The sequence below is a fragment of the Apus apus genome, chromosome 10, assembly GCF_020740795.1.
Source record: "Apus apus isolate bApuApu2 chromosome 10, bApuApu2.pri.cur, whole genome shotgun sequence".
In the NCBI taxonomy this organism is placed as follows: Eukaryota; Metazoa; Chordata; class Aves; order Apodiformes; family Apodidae; genus Apus; species Apus apus.
In genome coordinates this window covers 11,452,087-11,471,943 of record NC_067291.1, presented here as the reverse complement: position 1 = coordinate 11,471,943, position 19,857 = coordinate 11,452,087, and the positions used below count along the sequence as shown (strand labels likewise).

Sequence of the window (19,857 nt, the reverse complement as noted above, 5' to 3'; positions counted from 1 at the left end):
AGCATTGCTGGGTGCCAAGAACAAAGTTAACTCTAGCATATAAACCTGTAGACAATACTCTGGTCTCCAATTAAGGTCCAATCTGCCTCTGATGGGTGAAAGAACGAGATCTGCTCCTCTCCCACCTTCAGATAATAACAAGACTTTACCCCCATTTCACACAACAGTCATAAATGTGGCTTTCTAAAAAACATGGTAAGAAAATGCAGAAAACTATTACAGCTCCTGCAAGATGTTGCCACCAATGCAAACTTTGTTATAACTATTTCTGAAAATCTTCTTTTCACAAAAACCATTCCAACAAAATTATACACTGCTCTTACTGGCAGCAAAACTGCTGATTGAAGCTGTTATTGAGACTAGTGTGGTTTTTCAGAATGAGTTCTTAACAGGCAATTTCATTGTGTCCATGGGGTTCCAGATGGCTATTGATTATGTCTATATGATACACAATGCCACCATCATCTATTTTAAAGATTAAAGAAGAAAGTAGACAGAAACCCCATGAATGCTGCCAGGCAGCGCTGAAGGCTGAGGGCCCTCATTTCCCGAGAACATACCATATGGCAGTCAATATACCTGCCCTTGTGCTGCTCCACCAGCAGTTCCCCTTGTCAGTGAGGGAGTAATTCAGCTGCTATTCTGAGGCAAATCTTGGCCTCTTTGCAAAAATGGCCAACAATGCCAGGACTTGCTGCTAGCACTCTCTCCATGCAAGTGACCGGGTTCATCAAAATGGCATTTTTAACAGGAAAATGTACAACCCAGGCTTCTGATCCCAAGTACAACTTCCTAGCATGACAATATTAATAGCATCCAAGTGAGTTCCACTCATCCTCAAAATATGTGACGACCATGCTAAGCAGAAGGACATTCAAACCCAGAGATGAAAGACATGTTTCTAGTCTCTCTCCACATTTCTGAGCTTTCTGAGAATACCATGTGGGGATTTCCTGCTGCCAAAGTTTCCCAGTCTCTGCCTAGTCATTTTAAGTGTTGCTTACCCCATTTTCTTCTAGTGCTGCCAAGGGTTTATTAATGCTGTTGACAAACTTGTTGACATGCTCAAAGTGCTTTGTCATTTCTGTTGCTAAGACCATGTCAATAATGGCTTGGCGAAGGGTTCGATACTCATTCCTGTTCAAAGAAGGAAACAATTAAGAATGCTGGCTAGTTCACAAAGAGCTGCTTGCTAAAACAGGACTAACAAAAATGATAGAGACCATTTCCATTGAAGAGAGGTGTTGGGGGGACAAAGAACATTAATTAAGGCTTGGGCAGCTACATCTCTACTGGATGAAGTACCCTTTGGCATGCTGGAGGAATGACTGGATCTCTAGGAGAAACAACGAAAGAGCAGGTGAGAAGCAGAGGTACCAGCTACTCAAGAGGGCTGCCAGGACATGCCACACTGGCGTGTTCCCAAGGCTTTTAGCACAGACACTTGGTAGTGGCTCATAGTCCAGCCAAGTTTTCAGCAATACTTTTCTGCTGTACCTTGAAAGAGCTAAGGCCATGGTCACATCCTCACCCTAAATGCCTTTTCTAGGGCTGGAAGAAGAACAGGTTCTTCAGTATCCTTCCTGTTGCAACAAGTAATTTCATTTTTGACTGATGCTCTGTGGCTACTTCTATCCATGTTCTGCCCAACAAACATCTACCCATTCAGCCATAGCTTGTCCTCTACATCCAATGGTACAAAATTATTCTTCTAGACTTGCTAACATTAGGAGCTACCCTAAGTTCCTTAGATAGGGTCTGCCTTTTTATCCACAGGAGGAATTGGAACCATGGGATTACTCCTACATCTAGGCAGGACAGGTAGAAGAAGTCTACTGTTTTAGAAGCAAACTTCCACAAGGGCTACAGACAGTTATCCACAAGGCACTGCCCTCCTCTAGGATGCCTGTTTACATTTTCTTATGTTACACAGAAGAAAGCTGACAGATGTTACTGGGCAGACAAGGACCTTGGGTTTGAAGCTTACCTCTCCATGTTTTTAAATATATTGCATTTGTCATCCCGGGTGGTGAGCTGGAAAGCCAAGGCAGCATGATGGCTCTCCAGCACTGCTGTGTCATTGTAGAGAATTGCTAGCTCACTGCCAGCATTGCACAGGAATGAATTTGTTCTTCCTGGGTGATCCACGTCATGGACTGTGGCAGCAATGAGTGCAGCAACCTCATCAATCGGATCCAAAGTTTGCTGAAAACAGAAGGATGCTTAGTTTTCCTGGCAGACTCATTAGGAACCCTACTCTGTTCATAAGATTAAGCCAAGTCGCTGAGAAATAAAAGCCAGAAATCTGCAGATCAGTAAGGGTCAGATGTTCTACACAAGAGCAATGGAAAATTCACTGTAAGCTTCACTGAACACTGCAGGAGTTTTTTTGCCCTTTTGTGCCTTTTGAATTTTGCCTTAGCCACACCTCTTACAAGCCACATCAAATTAAACAAATGCAAAGTAATAAATTAGTTTGTGTTTTCTAATAACACAGAAACCACCTTCACTTGGAGTTAGGTATTTGCCTTGGCAAAAAAACACTAATACTGCTAAAATATATTCTATTTCCACCAGATCCCTTAATTTCTTTTGGAAACCTTGTGTGTCCTAGTCACATTCGACTTACATGCTGGCTAGGTTAACAACCTGTAAGGAATGTTTCCCATGCATCTAGTCCTATAATAACAGTGTCCTGGGGCTACAGCTAATAAGAATTCTGTGAAGCATACTTGATGGTTTACATCCATGGAAAAACTGCATGACAATGATCTATACTTTCTGTATCAGATTCTGATTCTCTTTGCATGCTGCTCTCCATGACTTATGTCTACTTATAACTAAAGTAATAATCAGTGTATCTCCTCTATAATGAAAGACAAAGCTATTTATTTGAATTTTAAGGTTTTAATATTGTATTCATAGCATGAAGGACAAAAAGAACCAAGCATCTCAGAAATATATTGTATACATATGCTGGGCTTTTTGTGAAGGATCACAGATACAAAACAATTATATTCAAAATTTTAATGAAATGAAAGATACACAAGAGTAGCAATGTTCCCAGTTTAATCTGGGAGCACAGCAGATAATTTCTATTTCAATTAGTTTGAATTTAAGGTCCACATTCTCTACTGACTTTGACTGTACCATTCAGAATGGTTAGACTTGGTAGTTGAAAAGACAATCCCTACTCTACACCTCCTGAAATAAATGCAGTGACTTGTCGGTGATGGAGCTACAATATTATTCACTGAGGACTTTTAAGAGGGTCTTGTGGACAAGAAAAGGCAAAGAATTATTTCTACTCTAGCTTCATAGGTAGCATTGGCTGAAATACTATCTGCTATGTGGTAGCTTCTTCTTTATTTCAGCTGCTGTTCATAGGATTCTGTTTTTGTGGTATGAAGTTAGGAGAGAAAGATTTTTAGAACAGGTTCTCTTCAGAGGGCCATACTGACCAGTGAGTGCTCAGTCTGGCTGAGAAGGACCTGTGCAGGTGGAAAGTGGCCAGAAACTGGAGAATACTTAACCTGCAGGACACAGTATTGTATCTCATGCTTATTTCCTGAGTCTGACATAACAAACTTCACAGGGATTTGCAACACCTCTACCCCCGACTTCAGGTCAGGGGTTCTAATTTGGTCATCTTAAATCCTGTGGCACAGAAGTGGAAATTATTCTAAGAACTGGAAATTATTCTAAGAACACTGCTTCAATTTGGGAGCCAGAACATTTTCCCAGGCAAGATCCAAGATCCATTTACTGAAAAAAATCCTCTCAGTGTGAATTTGAATGGCAGAATCTGGCCTTCTGTATTTAGGTTAGGTTGAACTCTGGACAACACAAAAGCTGTTGGGTTGTAACTTTGAAAAGATAAAGAGAGAATTTTGAACTTTAATTCTGCTCCTTCTTCTTCTGCTGCAATATTTTTTCTCTTCCTATGCCTACAGAGGAATGGAAATAACATTCTGGGAAAGGAGAAGGTAGTTATGCTTCCCTGGCATTGAAATGAGTCCAGATCTTGTCTGTTTTTCATAGATATTCTCAGGAAGACCAACTACACCTCTAGCAAATCAGGGGCTGAAAATATCCAGTGAAGTTCTATTCCCACTTGGCATATAATACTTGTAAGTCAGCCTTTGGAGAGCACACTAATGAGCTGCAGCTCCTGGTTAAGGGACTTACTACAGTTTTAATGAGCTGTGAGAAGCTTGTTTACAGTCACAAATGTCTAAGCCAGGTGCCCACCACTAGCACTATCCTTAGGCAGGGCAATGCAGGGTAGGAGTTCCTATCCAAAAATTCAACTCTGAAATATGTACAGCCACTCCACTGCACACACATGCAAGCACTGTTATAATTCCCCTTCTCCAGTCTGCCCTCTAGGCATGTGAGAACAAAGGTTGCTCTCATTTATTCTGGTTGTCAGTGGCACTAATATGCTAGTGGGTGTTATGATACAGGGAACTTCAACAAGTAATCTTTTTCAATGCTCTCCTCCAATGCAGTCTTTTTAAGCCTCAGGGTATCTTGTCCAGTGGGTGATACAGCTTTGGAAGCAGTAAACCTATTTTATGGCCTATATTGTCCTGGGAGTCTTCTGCAAAATTACCTAAGAGTTGCTGATTTATTACGTTGAATCTGTATTTGGCAGGTACCATCACAAAAATACTTCTGTCATTAGCTCACCTATCTGAGAAAGTTTAATGATGCACAAAAGTTTTGTTTTAAGAGGAGGTCTTGTTCTCCCATCAAGAATTGCTTCTTTCCTGCAATATTAGTATCCATCCTTCCACATACACTATAAGAGAGATGCCAGAAGTCATGTAAAGCAGCCCAGTTCTTTGACCTCAGAGTTACTAAGCTGGTTGGCACTAGGCAGACATTAGGCTCTTGGCATCTTTTTGTCCAAGAGATCTTTCTTTGATCGCACCTGTACTTCCCACTTGTGGTGTTTCTTACAAATGTGGACTCACCTTTACTCTTTCTTTACACAAGAAATAAGCAGTGGCATGTAGTACATCTGCTGAATGAGTAGAATTATGGTAGGAGTTGGAGGAATGGTAGTTAGCTTCAATGACTTGTAACCATGACCTCAGAGTCAATTCTGAACAGTTTAGGAATTCACAGATTCCAAAGCGAGCAAATATTTTGAGACCCAGATAAACCAAAGGCCTGGGGAGAAAAAGAAACACAAAGTTTTAAAACAAATTAGCTTGAAAGAATATTACCTAGCATAAATAGTATGAATCTATTTTTCTAATTTTTAACCAATGACATGTCAGATTAGGTATAAGTACTTGTTACAGTATTACAATCCTGTAGAAGTGTTCTGCCTACCCAGCACGTGCACACTCTCAGAATCATGCCAGTTCCTGGCACTTCAGGAATATTAAAAGGCTCTATACTGCTCTACTACATGTATCAGTATTCTGGGGTTCAGTCTGTGTTGGGTAAAGACTGAAGCCAAAAGGAGATAAAAAAACAAGTATTAAACTCAGTGCATGAGAGGAGGAAGGTATTCCTGCTGCTGCCAGAGATTCCTAAATTAGCTTATTCACAGTTAGATTAAGTATATCTATACTATACAATGCTGCAATGACTATTCTTTTTGCACTGCAGGTCTGCTCCATTTCTTTTACCCACCCTTGCAGGCTTGCACTGCTCATTGACATTGCATGCAACAGAGGATGAGAGATGGAGGTATTCTGGAAGGAAAGGACCAGGCCAGAATATGCCATTTTTAGAAGACTATAAGGGCCAGATGAACCTTCAGGCTAACGGCTAACCCAGGCAGAAACCTGTTTCCAAAAGAACAGCCAACATCTCTGTATTCCAGAAATCCTGCTGACTCCCAGGTCAAACTGCACCATTTAAACCCAGACGACTGGCAGTTGAATGAAGATGAGAACAGCAATACAGAATATTTCTAATCTGAAAGCTGTGTAAGTGCAATATGTTTAACAGAGCAATGAAAACAAGATCCAGTCTAAGACCAGTAACCTTTTGTCAAATCCTGTTAATACCACTGTTTTCTTGTTCAATATATTTTTTGCTTAAGAGGAACAGGTACAGGGGTAAAAAATTTCAAATGTGGATTCTTAAAAATCGATCTTAAACCCTTATTTTGGCATCCCATTTTGCTGCTTGATTCCAGATGCATCAAGCACCCTGATTTCTAGCTGCACCTGACAGGTGATGTGAGGTCATTTGGAGTTGCTGAGATTTTTATACTTGGATGTACATCTTTTGGCAAAAACACTCACCAATACTGTGTCATACACTCAAATCATAATATCCTAAAGTTAAATCCCCCTCAACCCCCCCCCCCCCCCAGCACTGTCAAACATCTCTCCAGGTTTCAGTGTCAGGGAACTGTAATACACTAGAGCTCAGATTTAATGAATTATCTTTTCTACTGTACATCTGCTTGGACTTGTAGACAATACTAATAACATATTCATAGTTGTGATTCACTGAAGATCACTTTAATTATCTTAGTAAATGAATTGCCTTTATTTAAGCACAGGAGGAAGCAATCATAATTCTGATACCTTTAAAATGAGGACAGGCAACAAATAACATTGTTTGTCCCTTCGTGGTCTCTCCACATCAGTAAGAACAGAGAAACCTATCTACTGATTACAAGCATGTTGGCTGGGATATTAATTCTTAAATTACTGTAATGTGCATATTAAATGTTGTTAATCACACAGATGGACTACATCAAGGTTTGACAGTTTTGGGGGGGTTTTGTGTGTGTGTGTGTGGGGGGGGTTTATTACTGTATCTATAGCACTGCATTAGTAATAGAAATGTAGCAAAGCAAAATACCCTTAAGTAACTGGATGCAAATTTCTTCACTTACAATAAAATAATTTTGAAGAAGAAAAACCTGATTTTCTCTACTTTTTTTTAGCTCATAAAACCATAGTCTAAAAATGAAGTGCATATATGTTAACTAAATGTTTGATATCTTTCTTAGACACTGTTTTTTAATGCTTTTCAAAGCTCTTACGGATCTGGGATTTTGATGATGGCTTATGATATTTGATTCGTTGCAGGATCTAGCCTCCAAATGAGTGCCCTATAGAAGCTTTAGGGTAAGACAAAGCATGATACATGAAACTAGACCTAAAGGAGAGCCTTTGATAGGCATTAGCAAATAAAAACAAGGACAAGATCAATTTACAGTCTTAGTGGGAGTGTTTGCTACTAACAAAGTACAGTCTGTCAGAACTGCTGATCTTTTGAAAACTTCTGTGATAGAAATTGGTATGCCCTACTTTTTATCAGTAAATAATCTTCACTTAATCCTGTCAAAAAACATAGCCTGCCAAGATTTTAAAACAGACTTTTCTCTAATCCCAGAGAAAAGCAATGGGAATTCTGCTGAAAAGATGTATTAAACTGTTGAGGAATAAAAATTAGCCAATTACATGGAGAGAAAATCAAACATGATCTGTATCAAATGATCAAATTAAGACCAGCATGTTGACTCTGTGTGTAGTTGGTCACAATTTGAATTTGAATCCCCATGAGACAACAATTTGATTTGTAGAACTTTCCTATTACTGAGAACAGAACAGGAAGGCTTTTTAAATTATGTTTTTTTGTTATTATACCATATCAAAGATATAAAATCTTCATTGGGAATCTGGAGGAAATACTGTCTGATGAAACAGAAGACATCTAGTGGGTTCATACACAACTAGAAATCACAATGAGAAAATTTCAAACATCAGACTTTGAAAATAAACGTAATTCCATTGTAAAATCACAGGCAGATAAATTAAAAAGCTGCTTACAGGATGACATTTAAGTCAGTTTGCAACAACTTCAATTTATGAGCTCTTGAGTTTACTGACCTTTTATGGGTGGCAGCCTCAAGTTCAAAGATATCGAAATCCCAGTGTTCTTCATTTTCCATTGCCTGTGTTATCCGTGGGGGTATGTCATTGAGGGAGATTGGAGAGATCAAACTGCCAGAAACCTGATGAGTTTCTGTTGAGGAATATATTTGCACTATTAATAACCCTGAGATACACGTTCATGAAATGTACATGTTTTGATTTCTGTAGTAATGCCTGACAACTCTCATTTCTCTAAAGCTCAGTAATGCTGCAGAGCAGTAATTAGAAATAAAAATAAAACTAAACCAAACAAGGCTTATACAAAGAACACCTGATCACATTTCCTCAGTTTCTTATATTTCTTAACATGGTTTATATTTTTAATATCTCAGTAACCACAAAATTAAAACTTACGTTTTGCTGACAAGATGTATTCATTCCCTGACAATCTTCGTAAACCATCCTGTTCAATGAAAGCTGAGAGTTAAATGCAAGGTATAGTACAAAAGGTCTATAAGATAATGACACCAAATAGTAGCTTAATGACTTTGGAGAAGCCTGACTGCAACCTGTCATAATCATCAAAGCTGCCTCTCCCTTATTTGTGTGTACTCTTAAGATTTGCCTGTTTTACATAGAGCTCATAATCGAAGAGGAACTGCAAGACATGCTCCTGCTCTCCCCCCAGTATTGATAGATCAGGTCATCTCAGCAGCATAAGAATCTCGTGATTTGTTGCTGGGATTGCAGAGCAACAAATTACTCTGAGGCTTCCCTTCCATCAAAAAAGAACATGTGCTTGTTTATTCTCCACTCAGTGCCTCCTATCCTGAATTCTGGTGTGATGCCTAGATGTGCAAACTAAGATGAAGGATTAACACTAACAGAATGATATATTTAATACTTACTTTTCAGGTCATAATCCCAAATGCTGTAGCCCAAATCCTGCTTACTTTTTTTGATGTACACAGCTGTTAGTTACTCCACATTAATGTTTAGCCCATGATATAAACCACTTATTAAAAAAACACCTTTCTGAATGCACCTTGCTAACAATGTTATGCACCCAAAGCAGAAGTAAATGTGGATGCTACATCTGTACATGCATTGTCTGCACTTAAAAGAATTGCTAGATCTCATTTTCATTTTTGCATTTGTAAGTAAATAAGTCTGGAGTTTTGTGGAACAGAATACTACTCATATAACTGGCTCAGTGACTCTTCAATAGCACTGCTATGATACACATATTTAGGACATCAGATGTTGTGTATCATTTAGAATCAAAGGTTAGTTGAAATAGCAGGTGTAATTGTATCTGGCAAATCCATTTTTGAACTCCAAATGCCCTTCCCATCACGAATTCTGCTTGAGAGTTCAAATCAAATAACCTACTACTTGTTCTCCTACTCAGACATAACTTCTGAACACAAAATGGAGTAATATGATTCTGGTTTGGTTTGTTTTTTTTCAGCTGACCCTTCACTGGAAAACTGTTTCTTCCAGATGATTTTGAAACTTGTACCATAGAGCCTCATGCTCTGAAATGGATTTTCTCAGCTTTTCTACTGCTCCAAGAAATAGCCTCTCTTATTTTTTTGTATGCATTTTGTGTTTAGCAATATTGTTACCTACATGTTCTGGGATCATGGACTGAACAGTCAGAATACAAATGTACATAAGAATCAACAATCCACAAAAAGGAGAAAACAGTTGAGTTTATGGACTGTATGTATTGAAGGAGGGGAAATTATTCACTTTGAGACACTACTGTTCATATGTATCAATATTCTTCCTATATTTTAGAGTTAAGGTTAACAATATATTTTGTCTACTGAGTTAGTAAACTCAACACTGTATGAACCATTCAACTCTTCTACTGGAATTCTTAAAGTCTCTCATATGTTTCTCCTGATTAGATACTTGCTGTGGTATTTTAAACGGCAAAAATATATGTAAACTGTTTGAACATTCTGATGGATACTGCAGAGGTGTCTTGATAGTTACAGCACAAAATGATAAAATCCCAGAGACATCTCTGAAAAGCCCACATCTTATGAGCCTTTTTGCATCCAGCGCATTATCAGTTTTTTTCCTGAGGTAGCCTTTTGTGTGCAACCTACAGACTAGTGGGAACACATATCCTTAAAGCACAGAAACAATCTACATTTCTCTAGTTATTATCAGGAGGGTCAGACTTCAAGCTCTGAAAGTCTGAGTTCAGTTGCTTTGCTACGTGCCCTTTGTTCAACTTTGGGTACAAAGCTTCTTTTTCCAGTGCCTCTGGTCCCCATTTTTTTTGTAAAATAACAACATACTGCATGCCTTCTTCAGTCTTTTATTTGCCTTATTTATTTAAAATATGACTTCTGTGGAGCTGATTGCGTTTTAATACATGAACTTTAATGTTTCTAGCACAAAGCACTCATCTTTCTGTGAGTCTCTAGGGCTACAAATATACAAGAAATATACAAGAAATCCTTTTGAAAACTATACACTAAAAAGCCCACATAACATGCCATTCTAATCCTAATGAAGAAATTCAAGTGTCCAGCTATCTTTCTTCCTTCCTCTTTCATCTACATATTTCTATAATGAATTACATTGAAAAACGCATTGGTTTTCCTTTCCATTTCTAGAAAAACTAATGCTTCAAAGGGACTGGTTAATTTTCTTCCCATTTTCACAGAGACATTATTAATTTAAGGGGGAAAAAATCCACAAAAAGTGTGCATTTTTTCCCGAAAATTTAGCATTGTAGATTCAAAGTATATGTCAGATGATAAAGATCAAGTGAGAAAATGAAGCACTGGAACATTAATGAAGAGCTCTCTGTGGCAGTATGTACTTACTGTCATTAACCCTCCAACGAGGTCACTTGTATGTGGATCCTCATCTTTTGTCCCCAGTTGTGGAGAGTACAATTCAGTTGTTCTTAAAATCTCCAAAACCCGGTCTAAAGCTTCTGCAACTGGCATGGGACTGCTTTCTTGGGCAGCATTTATGATGTTTATTACCTGTGTTAGCATTAGACATGTTTTGATTTTAGAAGTTATTTAAGAAAGAACAGAGACACTCATCAATTACTGTACATCAAAACTCATAGCAAATAAACAAGACCTACAACTTCAATCCACATGTAGAAGAATCAAAACCAAAAGAATATCAATAAAACACTGATGTTTGCTACCAACTCTGGAAACAAGATTGTGGCCTTAAAGACAGCAGACTTATTAATCAGTTCCCCATTCAAGGCATAGTCTCAAAATGTCTCTGAATGGATTTAATATAACCTTCTCCCATTTGCCTCTCTCAGTTTATTAAAGAGCTGATTTTTGCCAAATCTTTGAATGGTTTCAGAAGGCAGTTTACAAGGCATAAGAAGGAGGAACTGTAGTCCCTCCTCCTCATAGGCAGAAGTCCTTCAAAAGGGTGATGCAACAGCCAACCACATGCAGGGCACTCTACTAAGCAGACTTGGGGGATCTTTGTTCAGAAGATCTGGCTTTTTTGGAGCTCCACCAGTGGGCAGGTGGAAGTTGCACCAGAGGCCAGCACTCCTTTGCTCCTCAGTCTGGATGCTGTACTGGAGCTGTGCCCCAACATTCCAGTAGAGCACAAGGGACAACAGCTAGTGACAGTCCACATTACCTTGGTGATGGGTGCTTCAATAGTCATGGAATGTATCCTGGCCATAGATGAGTGTCGCCGTTGTGAGCTGCCTGTGTGGAAAACAAAGCAGAAGTTGGATCCTAATTTCAGTGACAAGGCACAACAGGTGGATTCAGGCAAGAAATCTTGATTAATTTTCTGAACTGCACACCCTGCTGTGCCCTGCAGAGACAAGCTATTGCAGAATGCACACACATGCTTCTTATGCTGGGGGCACACAGGTGCAAAGTGACGCTTCCTAAACCACTAACATCCATGATCAGAGATAAGTAGCTCTAACAGGCAAAATCATGGCTTCTTTTTTTTTTTATTTTGACAAATTTAAAATTCAGTTAAAAGACTATACAGATATATGTGTGTATAAACTGGCAGACACAGGTAGTTAACTATTGCACTTAGTTTATTACAGGATAGATCCACTTTTGCTGCCTGATGCAAGGTGAGAAGTCCTAATGAGTCAGACTGCAAGCTGAGGTAAATCAGCAAAGCTCCTTTGAAGTGATGATAGCTATGCCAAATTAAAACAGCAGAGGTTCTAGTCTATTATTAATTGGAAATTGAAAAATGAATGTTTTAATTCAGTTAGCAATTTTGGTCCTGTAGAGAAAAGGCCAAGATGGAATTTTTCTGGATAACTACATCCTGCTACCTATAAAATGCAGACACATCTCTGTTACTCTTAGTGGCAAGCAGATCCTAAGATGAAGCAATGCCATTTTTACTATACCGGAATATGATTGTATTCTCACTGTCACAGACAGCGACATCCATCTTTTTATCAAGAGAAGAGGTAAGAAATGTAACAATTTGTTACATTTAGAGTTTGCCATTTGTACTTGAAAGTATACTATGTTTAATCTCATGAGGTCTTCCATGCAGGATGGTAGACAATAATCTTCCATTCTCCATTGGCTCAAAAAAAGACTCAAAGTAGTTCAAGAGAAGAAAATGGGGATGTTTTAGAAATGTAAAGTTGTTAATTAATTGATTATTTGATATTTTATTCATGTGCGTGTGTATGTGTGTATATACATACATACTGAACTGTATTTGTATGTGTATGAATGTATGCACACACAAAAAACAAGAATGTATACAGAAATCAGAAAAATCTACTTGTTTAACATACCATCACTCCCTCGTGATGTTGTGGATCTGACATCTAGTGATCCTTTCCGTCTGTCTTTGTGTCTGCAAGTCTGAATATCTGTGGAGAAAATTACATTGTACAATGATATGGAGTTGTGCCCAAGATGTATGTTAAAGGAACTGAAACTCAGAACAAGCCTGACAGCAGTTTCAGCAGATGAGAGCCAATGAAAGTCCCTTTTTAAACTGTCACCCAATTATACTGTCATGAACCCAGTCATGCTCTCTGGAAGAACATGCCTAGGTATTTTTGCAGAAGGGATCTAACAATGTGGAGAAGTGACACAATTGTAGTTGTGAATAGAACTTGTGCAACACATCTTAGTTCACTCAAGTAACAACTGCCACAAAGAACTGATGGACCAGAGCAGACTACAATGCTAGCAAACTAGGGAAAGTATCCTAGTTTCCTTATGGATCCCAACAGATACAGCCTGTGGAACCAAGGCTACAATTAACAAGTACCTGCAGCACAGATGACAAGGATGTCTTAATTGAAGTGTTGATACCCCACAAAACAGTTAAAAGCAATGCAAACATACATGCCACTAGCTATAGATCAGCCACAGCAACCTGACAACTAGACAGCATCCTTCTTATTTCTGATTTTGTCACAGGGATCCACTACCTGTAACTGAAAATTGACACTGAATCCAGCAATACCACCATACCAACTTGGGGCCCCATTGATGCATTTTAGAGGTGGGTTGCTTCATATCACTTCTAAAACAAATGAAGCAGGTAGAGAGGGCTTGTATTTATTTCCCTGCCTTTTGAGCTGGATTCCCAGCTTATCGCTAGCTAAATAGTACTGTTCAGACTGCCCTGTGCAACTGTGGTTTTCAGTCAGATCACTAACAATGGGCTTATTTATTCCTCAGGTGTGTTCTCCACCATTTAGGACAGAAAAGTACTGTCATACCTGTCTGAGATTCAGCCTGAACACGTTCACATGTCTTCTCTGCCTGCAAATCAGTATGAGAAATCCAGTTGGTCAGAACTTTCCCATTATTTTGTAATATTTAGGGTTCAAACTAAAGCAAGCATAGCACTATTTTCACTTACCTTATTGTTGTCATTGCACAGTCTACTAATTGACACATAGTGTCTAATCTTTCTGCAGGCAAAAAACAGTGTGTTAATTCCCATCCAAACCTCAGCACTAATTCCGCGCTGACACACAAAATGGGTAAGAGCAACAAATTAATAAAGGACAAATTCTGTTCTGGCAGGGAGGCTCAGCTGCGACTGTATAAAACACCACAGTTCTGCATGTGATGTGGAATACAAAATGGAGGCATCCTTTGCAAAGATTGTCTTCTCTTTCTCTCCATCCCCCCGTCCTTCCCCAGCTTCTTCTGGCCTACTGTAGGATGTTTCAGGTAGGAGATAAATGCAAAATATGCAACAGTGCAGTCCAACAATCAAAACCTTCTATAGGATTTAGGGACAGAGCAATCAAACTGAAAACCACATCCTTGATTACCAGGAAACTTTCTAAGACAACTTCAAATGTGCTCAGATTGTTCCAGAAGTAGCATGGTATGCAATACATACATATTGGTCTTAAAAGTTTGGCATCTTAAGCTGAAAATATGTTTTCACTCTACTTATGGAGAGTAGAGAAGATTAATTACTTCCAGGGATGAAATCAACCCAAAGCACTTTTTTTTTTTTAGTAAGCAGCTGCATGAAGCAGCTGCATTTGGCCTTTCCTTCATAAAGACACACCTTTCTAAATTATTGTCTCAGCCAAGTCTGGAAGATAATGTGTTTTTAATTAATGTTCATATTGCCTTAGAAGGCTTTGAAACTACTATTGCATGCAATCTGATCCCCTTTCTTTCCCAACATAGTACAGAAGGATTCATTATAACTGTACCAATAAATAACATACACCTGTGTGCTCCAAATGCTCCATTTGGGGACCGAGTGGAAGTTGCACAAAAATCAAGACATGTTTGTATTTTGACTAGGATCAAAGCACTCAGTACCCTCATCACAGAAAGACACTCAGCAACAACTATAAGGAGGTGAGCACAGAGACACAGTACAGGTGCTCAGTGGAATGGGACATAGGTCCTGGTGGTCCCAACACAACACAGAAAGATTGGAGGGTGCACTTGCACTTCAGGGAGTATGAGAAGAGTCACACATGAGCACACCTGCATCTTTGGCTCCTTTTTTTTGCAGAGAATTGGGAGAATTTCACTTTCTCTGCACACAGCATGTGAGGCTGAATTTGCCCCAAGGAATGAAACGCAGAGGTTCGAGGTTCCCTTCCTTGCATAAGCTTCCTTTGTACTCAGTAAGAGGACAACCCAATTTCTGCTGAAAGCAACTGAACTCTAAACTGAGCCTTGATTCAGACCTAAAGCATGGCTTTAGCTTTCACACTTACCCTCCCTGTCCAACGACAGGTAGTATCTTCACATTTTGTTGTATGCTGTCTCCATTTTTCTTTTTCGCATAGTACATGCCTTGCCATTCCTGAAAAAGGAATTCACGTGGAAGGAAGTTCAGTTAAGACCAGAAGAGAAGCTGTAGCTCTATACCTTTTTTTCACTGAAAGCTCTCATACAAAACAAAACCAGTCAGAACTGGCTGAACTGTGCTTACCCTCAGATTTCTCCCCTGTAACTAACCTGTAGGTCACTGTGTTGCTGCCAATGCACGAAGAACTTCCAGAGGGGCGGCCTGCGAGTGCCCTGATGGCAAGTGCCGAACCTCAGGTGCTGCGGGAATCACAACTATTTACTTTCCTCCCAATCCTACCCCAATGGTGTTGGAGGTCACTGGGTCACCTGGCAAAGACCCCTGCATGAGCAAGAGCTGAGACCAGCCCCTGCCTGGATAAAAAGTCCCCCAGAGCCCTCAGGAGCAGCTGCAGGCTCTAACGGTGCAGGGCAGCCCCTGCCTTGCCCCAGGACCACGCACCGCAAGGCTCGGGCTGCTCTGCTGACCTGACTCCTCCCAGGACAGGAAGGTCTGTGAGGAACCATCATGCTGACCTGTCTGCCCTCACGTCTGGACTGCACCATCTCTCTTGCAGAGTTGGGAAGTCGTATCACTGGTTAACATTAAATATATCTGGCACTAAATTCACTTTGATATCTGAGTACATTTATTTTCCACACTGTCAGTTCAGGCTCACAAAGTGGCAGAGATTTATCCTGGCTTTTTTTAAAGCAAGAGAGAGCGTAGTAGAATTGCTACTGGATTCTGCTGACTTCCCTCTAAAAGCACTCTGATTTCAGGATCACATTTAAGTAGACAATTTTTGAAGTATCAAATTGCCACAGCCAGTATAATTGTTTTTTGATAAAATTAATAACAGGCTTCAGATCAGATGTTACAAACATATGTGAAAATACCTTCATGAGGCACATGATACATATTTATTTTTGTTAGACTGACAGATCTTGCAGTGAAGCAGGCCAGAGCAGGTACAGAGAGAACACTTTTGCATTTATGTTGATGGAGCCAGCAAATAAAGACTGCAGCCCGCAGAGAGCTGCATGGTGACAGTCTGCAGAAAAAAATATGAAAAGCTTTTCCAAGGATCTGTCAGAGAAAAGAACTGTGCATAACAAATTGGGAAGCAAGCATAATGTCTTCTCCTGTGAGCTGCATGAGGAATACAAATAAAGATGAAGCAAACATCACAAAATTCAATGCTCTCATAATTAAAAGTATGCATATCAATAGTTTCCTGACAACCAGGATGAGGTGGGGATGAGTAATCGATCTCTAACCCAGGTAATAAACCTGGAATATGCAGAAAGGGGTGAAGTCATAAGCTACAGATTGGATAATTCTCTCTTTGAAAGTGCATCCTTTTCAAGACAGGTTATTCACTAATGTGTTGTCCTTAGTCAACAGATCGATTTTTCAGCTTGTGAATTTCTAAAACCCATGAAACCGTGGCAGGATATGTGAGAGGGAAAAGGTCAGCAGAATTCTGAGAGAGAGGAGGTCCAAGCCAAACTCCTGCTGGTAAGCAAATTTCTCTCAGGGACGTTACTTACACATATTTTAAGAACACCATATGCTCTCCCACAGAGCCTCTGTCAGCAATCCAACAGAGAAGAGCTACTTCACAAGAAGTGCTGCCAGTCAGGCTCATTGTTATGTCTGCATTACAGCCACACAAGTACAGTGATCTGTGGCTCCTGCACGGCCTGGTGTGCTGGGACCAAATGCAGGTAAAAACCACACACAGTGCAACAAATGGTCTCACCCTTTATAGATTGGATCTACTCTGAGGTTTCCAACTTCATCAAGGTGGCCATGGCATGCAGCTATGCACTGAGCACTCATACACACATAGTAAATAGTCCCCCAGTTCAGCCCCCTTTGAGTCTCGGGCTTCTTGCACTAGACAGCAAAGCTGAGCAAGCTACTAGTAGAAAACAGAGCAAACCAAAATAAACAAGATGTCATGAAAATAGTCTCACAGAAAGTAAGGCTGAGTTCTAGGAAGGAATTGCTATAGACCTTCATCATAGAGCTTGATTGCTCTCCCAGCCCCTCTGTAAAGGCAGTAATTCCCAAGGAGCAAGACGGATTGCATGTCCTGTCTGATTTATCACGAGCACTCCATCTTGCTTCAGAAAATGTGAAACTAAGATAAAGAGCTCTGTGTCAAACTGCAGAGATCAGAGGCAGCAAAAATTCTAGTCAGAATTGCACATTTCATCTTAATGGATGTAATTTGTAGCATGAAACAGAAGAGTGAAGAAGTACAACTTGTTTTTCAACTTCTCAAGTATGGATGGGTGAAAGTGCCTTTTAGTAACACTGTCTTCTTGCAAATTACAGCCAGCTGTAGTAACAAAAAATGAACTTTCAGAGATATTGTTTTTTGCTAAAAGAAACAACATCCTGACCCAAGAATCCCTATGTACCATGCAATTAGCAATTCTTGTGTATAATGCCTATGAACTTTTGTTTGGATATACTGAACTTGCTCACAGTGCTATGTTTGTCATCGCAAGAGGGGAAATGCTGCAAGAGTTCATCTTCCTGAACTCCATTTAAAGACTAGAGGTAGATTTTATAGAGCTTACATTTTTCTAAAGATCAGAAAATTGTGCTCTCTCTTATGTTTGTTCAAAACAGAAAATGTTGTTCAAAACATTGGCAGGAGGATACCACAGTAGTAAACAATTAGCTTTTTTTGGTATGCTGTAACTTACAGAAGCCAATATATAGCTCATTGTAATGGGAAGCAATCTCTTAAATTTAGGATTTAAAGAAATCACAAGCCTGAAAACAACATACAGACCACGTCAGAATGATCCAGACACATGTTAGGCACCTCTGAAAATGCTGTAATATCTTGACACAAATTATTTCAAACTAAAGCATATCAATCTAACTAAAGGGCTGTAGTATTTCAAGGGTTGTTCCGTGCAGTTAACCTCTACTCATAAATACTTACTTTAAGAATTTAACTGAGCAATTAATTTTGTATTAATATGTAAATTTAAGGCTACGTCATTTGCATATATAAAATGTTCCAAGGGCAAATACAAAAAGCATGTATACAGAACTTATCCACCTAAACCAGCTTAAGCTGTTCCAGATAGACAGGTTTAAATAAGTAATCATTCATGAGCCCTCATAGTTGCAAGGCCTACAGCCAGGAGTAAAATGAGTGCAAGAAATGGATTAGGGTTAGGTTCCTATCATTAACAGAGAAAAATGTCTTCCAAGACATTTTTATCAGCACACTAAAATATTAAAAAATTCATCACTTCTATCTTGAGAATTGATGTGGCTTTAAAGACTGACACATCTAATGTATTTGAATTAAAATGTAATAAGTACTCCCTCATAACATCAGTTTTGTATTACACACATTTACTGAAATAATTTTGGTCAGGCAACAGAGGTATGAAGCACCACCATCCAAGCTATTGTCTGTTGCTGGGATTCCTTCCGAAAGGCTGATATATGTAGAAAGAAAGGAGTGACACATTCTTGTTGCAATGCACATGCAATCTGCACCCAGCCAGAGTGAAGCTGTTGATGAATACTTCTGTTAGTGTCCTGATTTACACAGTATGAAAGACCACAACTTTGCACTGGTGCTTTTGCATCACTGCCTAGATACACAGACTGCCATGATTCATTTTAGTACCTCTCTGGCTCCATGACCCAACCAGCTATTCTGACTCAGGTCTAAGCATGGGCCATGACGCATCTACAACTCCCAAATCTCTTTGTGTCACTTCCATTATCTCCTTCCTACAAAGTACTATGACATGTTCAATGACATCAGAAGCATTTACAGCTCATCATGAAAATGCAAATGAAAGCTCCTGGATGGATACTCACACTGCAGCCACAACAGTCCCAAAGGAACATCATGGAGCTACCAGGCAAACAGTAATGTCTCTCTGTAATGACCTCCCTGGAAGCCAGCTGCACTTCCTCACACACTTTCTTGGTGCAAAAACATTTCTAATGGAAATCCATTAGGCAGCTCCCATGTCATTAGAGAATAAAAGATAGTGGCAGCTGGCAGCTGACACTGCCTATCATTCCCAAGTCATACTGCAAATGTATCTTTCGAGAGTTTTACATTCTGAACTCGCAAATCAGCTTCCACATGTCATGAGGAAATACTTCAATATGTTTCTTTTCTCATTTATATCACACTGTGTAACACGTGCATCCATCCCACTTCTCTTTGGTATTCACACACCTTTTGCTACATACAGCATATACTATAGGGAAACACAGTAAGTTACTTATTTTCATAAAACCTCTTCCAAGCAAGAAAAGAAAAAGAAGCCCTTAAGAAATCAGCATTTCTTACTTCCTCTTCTTGCTTAAGTAAGAAAGTTGCAAAGGCTATGTGTCTGTGAAGCTGCACATTACAGCATGTGCCATCCATGGACAATAATAATTTTTACAGGCAGCAAATGATAAATGATACATTGCCATTACTTACCTTTCCTATCTTTATGCAGGAATTAATAGTATCTAGGAAATCAGCTTTTTTTTCATTTATAGGCACTTCTGTTAATTCCTTTCCTATTAGTTCACCTATTTGGTAGCCCATCACAGTTTCAAAAGCAGGATTGACATACTGTGAAATAAAAGCAAACAAAAAACATTCAACAGAATACTTAAAGCACAACAGAATCTTTTTTTTTTCTCTTTGCTAAACCAA

General features: G+C 39.3%; 1 protein-coding gene across 19 annotated transcripts in view; it reads right to left on the bottom strand.

Moving 5' to 3' along the window:
* The window catches only part of LOC127388957 (high affinity cAMP-specific and IBMX-insensitive 3',5'-cyclic phosphodiesterase 8A-like), a 163,798-nt gene that overhangs the window by 19,648 nt on the left and 124,293 nt on the right, over positions 1-19,857 (bottom strand). For all 19 annotated transcript variants that reach the window (XR_007890517.1, XR_007890503.1, XR_007890511.1 and 16 more), the window contains exons 8-19: positions 19,636-19,773; positions 15,076-15,164; positions 13,740-13,791; positions 13,597-13,639; positions 12,655-12,732; positions 11,505-11,575; positions 10,706-10,870; positions 8,271-8,319; positions 7,872-8,007; positions 4,980-5,178; positions 1,988-2,205; positions 1,005-1,137 (exon numbers count right to left, since the gene is read on the bottom strand). Coding sequence is in view for 2 of the 19 variants with exons in the window: in XM_051628969.1 (XP_051484929.1) it covers positions 1,005-1,137; positions 1,988-2,205; positions 4,980-5,178; positions 7,872-8,007; positions 8,271-8,319; positions 10,706-10,870; positions 11,505-11,575; positions 12,655-12,732; positions 13,597-13,639; positions 13,740-13,791; positions 15,076-15,164; positions 19,636-19,773 (1,371 nt within the window). In the remaining 17 variants the exon portion in view is untranslated. The remainder of the gene's footprint in view (positions 1-1,004; positions 1,138-1,987; positions 2,206-4,979; positions 5,179-7,871; positions 8,008-8,270; positions 8,320-10,705; positions 10,871-11,504; positions 11,576-12,654; positions 12,733-13,596; positions 13,640-13,739; positions 13,792-15,075; positions 15,165-19,635; positions 19,774-19,857) is intronic.